The following is an 11616-nucleotide window of genomic DNA, read 5'->3' as shown; positions in this document are numbered from 1 at the left end:
TAAGAGTAGAAATATTATTCTTATTATGATTAAATTATATTATGTTCAAGTTTTGTTTTTATCAAAGTTTGTGATATTGCCTGGTAATTATAGTCATGGATGAATCATGTTTCAACAAAATGATGATGGAATATTGTAACAATTTGGAGATATTCATAGAATTATGCATATATGGTTTGCAAATTTATGATAAATATGAGTGGTTAAACTTATACTATGGAAATATTCCAAAGTTACCTAACTTAAAAGTTCTCTTCTTTTTTCCTTGCCAGATACCATTTTGTAAATGGATCATTTTGTGTTAAATATTAAAATGGCAAAGCTTTTGATTTAGTTTAGTTTTCTCAGAACCTAGACTTGATAATATTAAAAAAAATTGGGCTGGTTAAACAACCTTGTTATATATAGAAAATATGTGAATTTTAATTTTTATATTTATGTATAACAACATCGTGATTTTTATAAGTTGAAATAAGATTTATATATTTTGTTATACATATATTAAAATGCTTTTTTTTAATACAAAACATTATGTTATATAATACACATTACTTGAAGTATAAAAAGTTTGCAATGCTAATTTTGTTAAAATCTATATAAGTAAATTCTCCAACTATTTTGTAATAAGTAGTAGTAATTGTTTTAAAACAAAATTCAGGCGAACTAAAACCAAAAAATAACTTGAAAAAAATTAGTAAAAAACAGTCAGAATTTTATTATGTTTTTATTAATTATTGTTAGAATTAATAAATGTTAAATAAAGTAAATTTTGGCTTCTGTTTTTTTTTGTCTCTATCGTTACGAAACAAAATTTGACCCACAATAATCATCAGTTCAAAGCCAACATTAAACAGGAACATCTCATGTCAATCATGAATAATGAATCATGATAAATCAAACCTACTTAAAGTGCATAAAAGCATACCACAAAATTTTCTGAAATATACCTATTGACAAAAGGCAAAAAAAGACTACAAATGACATCAAGGTATTAAAGATAAAGTGCATAATCCTAAATAGGAGATGGACAACATATATCTAAATATTTAAGTACAACTTTCTCCTTCGGTAATATATTTAACTTACAACAACACAATGATGTTAATAAATTAACTTGATTCGATAATAATGTATGTACTAATTATTAATATCTTTGAATATTTAAATAAAACTAATATTACACTTTTTTTTAAACCAAAGATAGGATTGAGACTCGAATCCGCGACCTCTAAATGAGTATAGGAAGACTATGTCATTTGAGTTATAACTTGTAAAAAAACTAATATTACACTTGCATACTAACAATCTTGCTTGTTAATTGTAAGAATTAATTAACCTTCAGACGTGATCTAACTAAATAGACAGGTGCTAAACTATGTAGGATTGATCATGTTTAGGATTTTAAAATAAGTAGAGCTTGGCGCTTATGGTTATAGTAGCTATGATGATTTTACAAATGTTAAAATTAAAGTCACATATTTTTTATATTTTAATAATATTATTTTTAGAATTAATTTTAACAATACCTTTTAAGAACACCGTAACCACAATAGCATGCAGCTTGAAAATATGCAACAAATGATAAAACCTGAATTTTTTAAGTTTGTAATATGTGCATTTCTGCCTGTAGTATGCTACTATGCTATTGCTTGGGAATTAATTATTTCACTTTTATTTAGCGAGGAAATTAAATAGGCATGCATATATATGTTATATGGGGACTTCATCATTACCTATTTTCTTGATGTGAAAAATTAAGGAAGATATTCTAACAATTTTTATTGCTAAACTATCACATTGTTCATAAAGTTCAACAAACAAGTTCAGCATGATATAAAACAAGTACACTAGCATCATGTATAGAAGAGTGAACCTGAACTCTGTAACAAGCTAAAAATCTCTAAAACACTGAATCTAAGCCAGCTTTCTTGTTTTTGTTTTTCTTCCTTCTAAACTTTGATGATTGAGGGGTTACAATTGTGTCTAAATCCTTCAATAAAAATCTGATACCTAAGTCTTCCATACTCTTTCACTTTTGTGGAATTGGAGGAGTGTTGCATGCTCCTCCTTGCCGCCGCCGTGCTTCACCCTAAACCGAGGTGTTGGGTCCGCAAACATAACCAAAGTTGGTTAGATCAACCTGTCTAAGTGTACATGCAAGTAGGGCACAAAAAAGGGACCTTTCACTATAAGGATCAAGCAATGATATACCAAAGGAACCTTCACTTATGTAGATAAGTGGGTTGAGACTTGAGAACAAGAATTGCCTTGAAATGAGAGAGCAGGTGTTTCACCCATTTACATGCCCACCATTGGAAAAAGGATCAAAATCCTTTTCCAGTTGAAAACTTCTGTATTCTGATCTGGCACAAGAATCAAGGCCCTCTGCAAAATCACAAAATCAAAGACATCATCAATAGGGTATTGCTAAATATTTCCTTGTTATTAACAAAAGTTCCTTCAATTTTTCTTTATAAAGTTTTCCATGCATTGAAGTTTTTTAAAAATTGCTAATTTAGCTTCCTTTGAGACACTTGTTAGCTAACGATTTTAAACTAGAGAATATCCTTCAACAGTGAAATGTACTAAAAACTTATGATGAAAAGGAATACATACTTACAAGGTGAGGTTGGTTATGTGAATCGAATGATATTATAAGTGCTCAATTGTAAACCGTGTCTATAGACATGAGTGAAAAATCATGTTTTGGGATTTCTGATGCAGCAAACATTTTATAAGGATTTCACACTTGGATGCTAACCATCCAACAATAATATGACTTCAATAACGTGTCGCTGCTAGAAGCACTAGTGGCAGTTTCGGTACAGAAAGGGGCAACTACCTTGAGACATGGGGTGAAGAAGGCTGATCCGGAGAGGATCGTTGTGCAGAGCCACCATGAAACCTTTGCTCTTCAAACACTCCACCAGATCGACTTGCCTCATTCGGCTGTGGTACTTCGTTGACACCAGGGAAACCCATTGGCCCCAGAGACCCAAATTCAAGCTGTTCTGCCGGGGAACCGTAGCCTGCATTATGATCATAAGGATAAAACATTACAACAGAAGGCATTGTTGGTCCATTCGATGATATCCCACCGGGATTCATGCCAGGTATAGGGTACATTCCATAGGCTACATTGGCAGCACTGTTCTGTGAAGAGTTTGCGTGGACCGGACCGTTCTGGTGAGAAATGAAGGAGTCATGTCTATGCGAAGCTCCCCACGATCTCTCAGAGCGGCTCTCACTTGTCGACAACCTCTCTGGCTTTGGGCCGGTTTTCTCACTTTGGTTGCGATTGTGGCCACGTCCAGTTCCTCGCAACTTTGAGTTCACCCAATTCCCTTCTCTGTCGCCATGATGGTCATTTCTGTCATAGTTGTAATTTCCCCGTCTGGTATTTGTGGAATGTCGCTCGCGAACAGAGACCTTCTGATATAAATTTATAAACATGACACAACATTACAACGAAATCACCATCAACAAAAGCAGGCTGATCAATGGTTTTGTAATTGAAAAACTACTTTATTTAAATGCATGAGCATATGTAAGAATAAAATACAAAGTTTTTCTTTTAGAAATTTATCATACCGGATTTGGCAGGTAGGTTCCGGTCCCACTTCGATACCGGGGAATATCATCCACAAAACGCTGGTAAACGTTGGCAGGTCTATTAGAAACAGACTGGACGGGAGCAACAGGAACTAGACGTGGCCCATAGTTCATATTCATAAGCTGGCTGAAAATATTGGCATTAGCCGCAACAGGTCTACCAGGACCATCCCAAGGATAACGACCCTGCAAATAAACGGGAGGTACCATAACTGGTGAAGGATACACCATTGAAGGAGGATGACGCGTGTTTTGACAAAATCGTCCATATTGCAAATTTTGCCAATGGCTAACGAAGTCACTGTTGAGAATATCAGGCTTGTGTTCCGATGGCTCAGTCACCACCCTTGGCATAGAATTGGAAGGGCTTGAAACCTCAGGTTGATCATATCCCTCGGATGAATCAAAATTCTGATTAGAGTCATTGGTATCTGTTCCTTCTTCTGCAGTGAAGTTGCTTGTTGCAGTTTCCGATGACTCTGTATGAAAATTATATATAGGAAGCATTGTAACAAATGGTACAGGTGGCCCTGTAGGATAGAAGGCAATCGGAAGAAGGCCAGAATTATCAGCTGCTCTTTGGCGAGAACCAGAACCTAAGATCATGGGGGCCATGGGTACTGGAGAATCTGGTCCACTTGCTTGGGCTTCAAAACCGGATACTTGATGCCTTGGAACATGCAAGGAAGTAGCAGCTGGAGGGCCAGTGCTTCTTTCGGACATGTCCGATGGCATAGTTGACAAATGTGTCCATTCCCTGTTTTCATCATCTAATCTATTCGTTGAAACCTCTGTGGCGTTCTTACCCTTACCATAAACACCACCATATTGCCCCAAGGGAGTGCTTTTCCTTCCCCTTTTATCCCTCGTTGGCTTCGAGGATTTGGCCGATGATCCTTCCCAAGAGCTTTCAGAAGAAGTTTTACTGCTCCTGAAGGAGCTTGAAGGTGGTCCGCTGGACAACTGAGAATTTGGCATTCTATCATCAAAATAAACCTCATTTCTCCTGCCATCTTGATACAGAAAATTTTCTATATGCTCTTCTCTTGTTGGGCCTCGATTTTCTGTAGTAAACTTCTGTGAGTTTCTAGTTGAACTACTAGAGCCGGCTGCCCGAGATGACGGGCCAAAGTTATAACTACCTGAAGTTGACTGTTGCTTATCATCTGGAAGCATTTCAAAGTTTCCATTATCAACTTCAACCCCACTTCCAGAACCCCTTTCCTGCTCATGCCAGAAATCATTATCGGCTTCTCCAACAGGACTGAAATTCTCATTCCCAGATTCAACTAAATCTTGAGGATTTGATGCAAATCCTAAGCTAGGAAAATATGGTGTCAATGGTGAAGGGACTAAACCTTGAGGAAATTGCATGTTAGTGCCCCAAGAAGGCTCAATGAAAGGAATATTACCCATGTTTCTATGAGCATATCCCATTGATGTGAGAATGGATGGAGGAAATGGAAATGGTATGTGACCTGGAGCAATGTTCACCGGAACATGACCCTGACTACTGAAACCTTGGGCTGTCGGAGATGCCATCATATTCAGAAGGTCTTGCTCCTCCTGATGCATCATCTGCATTCCAGCTGTTCCTGCAATAGATGCAAACTCTTCGCTCACAATCACCGAGCCGGATTCATCATGATAACTATTTGAACCACTGTTAGACTCAGCAGAACTATCATGAATTTGGCGAGATGGCATGTGCCTAGTTGATGAATCATCTATTCTAACACCATAACTTGGAACAATCTCAGGCTCAACAACATTCTTCCTCTGACTAACCTCCAATTTCGCAAAGGAATTTGGGAGTTTACTACTTTCTGCAGCTCTTGAACGTCTCCCTTGGGAAGAAACTTCACCATATGAGTCAGTTAGCTCAGGGCTAGAACGTGTTCTGGCAAAAAGAAACCTCCCTTGAACATCAGTTGGAAGATTATCGACCTTAATGTTCCTCTGGACCTTATCGACATGAGCAGCATGATTAGAATTAGTTTCTCTTCTGCTTTGATCAGAGGTCCTTGAATTATTTTGGCTTCCATAACTTTTTTGACTCTGAGTATGTGACACTGTAGAAACTTCACTACCTTTATACGAGTTTTCAGAGGATAAATTACTATGCTGAGACAGCCCACTACGTGAAACATGATCTCCTTCTATATGGAATTCATGATTCGAGGTAATATCAATTTTGTGGATATTGTGCTGGACATTCTCAGATCTCTGTGATTGGTCGGGACTGGATAGCCTCAATCGCCACAAGTCATTGCTTGGAGCATCAGGTCGTTGCCCACTTCCATGTCTATCCCAAGTGTTCAGAAAGAACTGATTGACTTCAAAAACCAATTCCTCCTCTGGACATTCAAGTAATCTAGCCAGCCTTTTAGCCCCGAAAGTAAAGGCACTGCGTATCCTATAGAAATTACCTGGTTCACATGAATCATAGATGCAAATATTAGCCATAAACAGATAAGAAAAAGTAGATTAAATAGTTTGGGGAAACCAATACAGTACATGTTTAACTCCAGCAACAAGCATAAAATTTACCATACTTTCATCATTAATTGAGATTCTATAAACAGAAAAGCATAACATGAACCAATATACCTTTGCTGACACTACGGCCAAGGTTATTGTTGACACGCAAAGGATCGATAACATTGAAATACTTCAAAGCAAAGGATTGACCCTGATTTTCTTGGCCACTGGGAAAAACAGCATACACTGAGCTACAGGCATCAAGAAATAGCTTACTGAGCAGTAAATCTCCACCATCTTTTCGAGGAGGTTCAGCTGTGGAAAAAAAAGGGATAAATAGGAGGGGGAAAGCAATATAAGAAAGACAGAGCTAAACAAAAAATTAGTAAACAAATGTTTCAACAGATTGTAACCACCTGTTACATCTGGGAGTGAACTAATGGGAACTGGACCCCAAAGACTTATGCAGAAATTGTCCCAGTCAAACTTACTAAAAAACTCCAGAAATCGATACAACACCTATATTTTCAAAAAGGGGGGAAAAGATAACATTATGTTAAAATTAATGATAAAAAATACAAAAAATAAAGAAAACCATGATAAATTCCAATACCTCGAGTGGTCCAGCAAAGTTATTGTTGAAAACGTGGAATATGTAAAGAACCAAGGTTTCTAACGCATAAGTTGAGATAAGTCCATGGTGGGCACCAAGTATACGACTCTCATAGTAACACCAAGCTTTTATAAGTATAATGCTACGCTTGAATAAATGATTTTGGTTGATCAGATTATCAACCTACAGAAACAAAATCAAATCTTTATCATTCCAATACAAAAACAGTACCAAGGACACAGCTCTAAAGAGAATGATACACTGTGAGGCTTCTGGCTTAGATGCGCTGAATTACCTCCTCAAGAAAACAAAGGGTACACAACCCTCCAAGCTGGTTAAATGAAATGTCTACTACAATATTCTCAACAAGACACTTTATAATCTTCACCTGCAAATATGAAGAAGAATGTAAAACACTACTACTAAAATATTACAATCCTAACTAAAATTAATCCTAATAGTGTCACATATAAGAGACACCATAGGTATGATTATGATTTGAAGTGCAACGAAATGTACGTAACTCAAATCACTACATATTGGCTACTACAACACTTTTCCTCAATGTAGTTTAATGTTAAAGGTAATTGCCTTGCAAGGTGATATTTGTATTAATAACTGGACCAAGTGATCAACAGAGAAAAGACACAAATACACATATGCAAAAATCAACAAAAAGGGTTAAGAATTCAGCAAGCAGAACAAGAATTCATCATGAACTCCCCATAAACTTCCTAGTTCCTACCAAATTTCTTTGCAAAAATGAGGAAACTTAACACACTACAAGGTTTCATCGTCATTTAATAAGTCAGCAAAATTAGCACAAGACTTTAAAAATAAACTGGACAAGATTCCAAACTTAACCTTGACACTACCTAAATTACAAAAGCAATAAATCTTAGCAAATTAAATATATTCTCTTAAAAAACTTACTTCAGCCTGAATGTACTGAACCTCCTTGACATGAAACTCTGCATTCTCATTCTTCTCCTCATTCTCAAGCATGTCACGGACCTGATGTGCCCAATTGTCCTTCAGATTTTGATTCTTACTGAATGCTGTTAAGTCGATATCTCCATCAGGCAAATAAGTTTTGAGCGGTACCGATCCAAAGGTGAATACCTGTATCATAAACAATTATACACAATAATATGGGAGTACAAGTTACACAAACACAATCAGGGTTTAATTTCCTCACTGCAAACAAATCATTTGTGCAGAACTGATCATCAAAGTAGCATTTCTAACTTAGCACTAGGCTGAAGTCTTGTTGACCTTATTTTTATGAAATAAATTAAAATAACTTCCTAATTCTAGTTAAACAGATGTACATAATTTTAAAACAATTAGACAAAAAATTAGAAAGAAAATCTAAAACAAGAAATAGAAAAGTTGTTTTAATGCTTTCTGAAATGAGCTAAAAATAATAGCTTTTGAAATATCTCTAAAATCTGTTGTATCAATAATGCATTCTAATTCCACAATAAAAACCGTTATTCCAACACATTCTCATCTAATGGATACAAAACTCAAGTGTTACTACAAGTTTACACCATACATTTTGCATCATTGACCAGTTTTTCAAGGTTGGAGAAATACAACAACCTAGATCATGATTTGTCATAACATCCCTCAACATTTACCATATTGTAGTATGATTGACTTACCAACAAAATAAGTCCTCAAAGCAAAGAAGCATACAGTAAACACATAAGGCCACTGACCTGGCAAGGGAAGCATTTCATGATCAAGCGCTGTACATAGTCTGCGACGGCATTTCTTCGCTCCTCGGAGGGTGGATTAGGCTGAATGCAGGCAATAAGCTCTGCAGTCCTCTCCTCAGCCTTCAACCACCTCTCAGAATCAAGTGTCTGTAACACCGATGCGGCCTCATGGGGCAACAAGCCATTTGGCAATAGCCCACTTTGTGGCTGTGCCCATGTCTCATGTTCTCCCATGCAAGCCTATGCCTTCCCTAACTGCTCCACCAAGTAAAACCCCACCAGCCACCCCCAAGCCGAAAATCAACACCAACCCCACCACCACCACCACCACAGCTTCTTCTTCCAGATACACTTCCACAGCAACAAATATTCGGAACTAACAAAAGCAACACATTAAAAGCATCCAGCTCTAGCTATTTTCTCAGTGGTTTTCCCTCAAACACTTCATGTGCACAATTTCTTTCTCTACTCCTCCCAGTGCAAACAACAAAACAAACCAAGATAAGCACTTTATTCCCTCTGCAGTTCCACGAAAAATAGCAACAACCAAAAAAAAAATTAAAAAAGTAAAAGTCCCACTCAACAAAATCTGGGTATTACTCAAAACAAGATAAAACACATAGAACCCAAAGTGCCCCACCTACTGCAAAAAACGAATCCTCAGAAATAAAACCCAGATTCTGCAAGAAACCCCAATGAATCAAATATATCAAAATATAAATTTGAAAAAAGTTTAACCTTTTATGTATTTTAATAAGAGATAAAGGTTAGATGATCAAAACCCTAAATGGATGAAGGTGAATCTCCACACAGTTGAAGTGCTGTACGAATACAGAGAAATGGGCGCTTGGGGAATCAAATCCAAGGTGAAAGGAGAGTTGGGTTGCGATCAAAAACGGGTCTTGGTGCAAGCCAGAGAAAGGGTTAGAAAACGAGGGTGTGGTTTTTGTTTGTGTGTTGTGCTTTTTTTTTTTTTTTGGTTTATGAAGGGAACAAAAATATGTGAAATGGAAGATATTAGGGATTGAAAAGAGAAGAAAGGAGGTTATAGCTAAGAGAGAAAGGGGTTCGGCGTATAATAAAAGAGAGAGAGAGAGAAAATGAGAGAGAGTGTGTGTGTGAATGTGAATGTGTGTGCTTATTTTTATGCTATGTACTATGTATTGCTGTGCATTTAAGGGTTTTTAATTTTATTTTGTTTTCCCTTTTTTGGGGGCTCATTTCATTTTGTTGTGTATTTGGTTTTGTGTATTGCGAAATGGTGGCATAAGTGTAATGGAATTGGAATATTGGAAATGGAGGTTGAACAATGGAAAATGAGAAAAGAGAGAGTAAAGGGGAAAAAAGGGGGAAAAGAAAAGAAAAAGGAAGAATGGTGTAGTGAGATTTTTCCATTTTTGGTACATGGAGATTTGGAGAAGTATGTAAGAATTGAAATTTCTTAATTTTGTGACATTGTGTATTTTTGTCTAATTTAATTGCTTGTTGTCTTTAATGTCTTCAAATAAAAACATATAGTTTAATGATAGTTTATTATATTATTAATAGTGTATTAAAATTAATATCATAATTGAATAAATAAGTAGTTTTTTTATATGTTGATGATAAGTAAAAGTAAGTAGGTTTTCTGTTTTGGTCTTATAAGTAGATTGTCTTCTTGGTCCTTTGGTTTTAGAAATGTTGACCAAAAATAAAATCCATTTAGACATGTTGCTTATGAGTGTGACTAAAAAGGAAGAGGAACATGAAAAGAAATGTTAATGTTGTGTCACTTAATTTGAATGACAAAAAACAAATGCTTAACAATAAATTAATTGTTTTGCCTTCAAATAAGCCTATTTTGCAGTGACATATGCAAATTAAAATGAAAACATTGCATCACGAAGTAGAGCATTTGGCTTAAAATTGTAAATGCTATGTATAATGAATCATATTTTGTTGGAATTTTTTACCTATATTCACATTTAGTGATTACTCACATTAACTGTTATATAATTGAAAATAGTTAAATAATTTAATATGTTTAATTAAATTATTTAATATAATACATACTAACACTTTAGAACTTTTTATTTTTAATATTGGAGTTGTAGTGATGTTTTTTTAAAATGTGGATTGTTAGAGTGTTATACTCAAATGTGAAATCGTTTAACTAGAAAAGCAGAAATCGGACTGTCCGATTTATTAGAAGTACAGAAATCGGACCGTCCGATTTGTGGGAGGTATACAAATTGGACCGTTCGATTTGTGAGAGGTACACAAATCGGATCGTTCGATTTGTAGTAAAAAAAATAAAAAATTTGAGGTACACAAATCGAACCCTCCGATTTGTATACTTTCCACAATTTTAAAAAACACCAAAAATTACAATGTTAAAGTATATCACTACTTCTACTTTCATAACAAAAAAAATTAGCCAACACTTTATTATTATTTTTATATATAAAAATATTTGTATATAAATAGTCACCTTCACATTTTACTAAAATTTGTAATGAAATGGTCGATATTGATGAAACTCATCATAAAACTCTTCAAGTTCTGTCAATGGCTCAAAAAGTGTGGAGATGGTGAAGTGATTAGTGGCCACATCTCATTAACCAATTGGATCCATTGTATGTGAACAACAATCTTTGTCTGGTTACTAAAAACTACATTGAAAGCTTTCAAACATTTGTCATGGAGAGTAATGGTCTCTTAGAATTTCACTATTTGAGCCATATGTTGTTGTTGGATTGCTTAAAAGGCAAATATCTTATAATAGAAAAATATAAAAACTATGGGATAAAAGATGAAGAAATAAGATTAAAAAAATGGTGTCTCTAGTCTTATCTTTTATGGTTTTTAGCTTTTTATGGTAGATTAAAATTTGACAAATTTTGTCTCAAAAAAATTGCTTACTTTTGTAAAAGGTGTGATTGGTTGAAAAAAAAAAGTTTAGAAAACAATCAAATAGTACATAATAATATCTAGGCAATTTGACTAGAAAGGAATGGTAGAGTCTTCAATAATCACTGTTGAGGAGTGGTGGAGATAATAATCAGGTCCTTTATGCTTTTCGACGAGTGGCTTGGTGGTGGACCTCTTGGCTGTTGATGTCAATGTCGAAGATGATTAGAGGGGACTTTACTCTTGAGTTGAGGATGTGGGTTTGTACATTGAGTAACCCGTTACTTACTTTCTATT

The 11616-nt window shown here is 35.4% G+C and overlaps 1 protein-coding gene and 1 long non-coding RNA gene across 6 annotated transcripts; one reads left to right on the top strand and one right to left on the bottom strand.

Annotated features, from left to right (window-relative positions):
• Window positions 1755-9578, bottom strand: LOC107623500. Of its 5 annotated transcripts, none has more exons than XM_021115220.1 (11): window positions 9169-9576; window positions 8431-8949; window positions 7640-7828; window positions 7002-7094; window positions 6707-6889; window positions 6510-6612; window positions 6223-6408; window positions 3592-6041; window positions 3129-3432; window positions 2843-3029; window positions 1755-2385 (listed from the first exon to the last, which is right to left on the bottom strand). In XM_021115220.1, exons 2-11 carry the CDS (start codon window positions 8662-8664, stop codon window positions 2376-2378), a joined length of 3939 nt encoding a protein of 1312 aa, XP_020970879.1. In that variant the 5' UTR covers window positions 8665-8949; window positions 9169-9576; the 3' UTR covers window positions 1755-2375. The 5 variants fall into 5 exon arrangements, with proteins under 5 accessions (XP_020970879.1, XP_020970877.1, XP_020970878.1 ...); XM_021115218.1 differs by adding an exon at window positions 9071-9110 and having other exon boundaries at window positions 2843-3432; window positions 9213-9575; XM_021115219.1 differs by having other exon boundaries at window positions 2843-3429; window positions 9169-9578.
• On the top strand, window positions 10565-10788 carry LOC110267417. The gene is made up of 2 exons (XR_002355040.1): window positions 10565-10645; window positions 10714-10788. It is a non-coding gene; the product is annotated as an uncharacterized LOC110267417 (long non-coding RNA).

The sequence above is a fragment of the Arachis ipaensis genome, chromosome B02 (genome assembly GCF_000816755.2).
Source record: "Arachis ipaensis cultivar K30076 chromosome B02, Araip1.1, whole genome shotgun sequence".
Classification (NCBI taxonomy): domain Eukaryota; kingdom Viridiplantae; phylum Streptophyta; class Magnoliopsida; order Fabales; family Fabaceae; genus Arachis; species Arachis ipaensis.
This window is presented reverse-complemented; position numbering and strand designations above follow the sequence as displayed.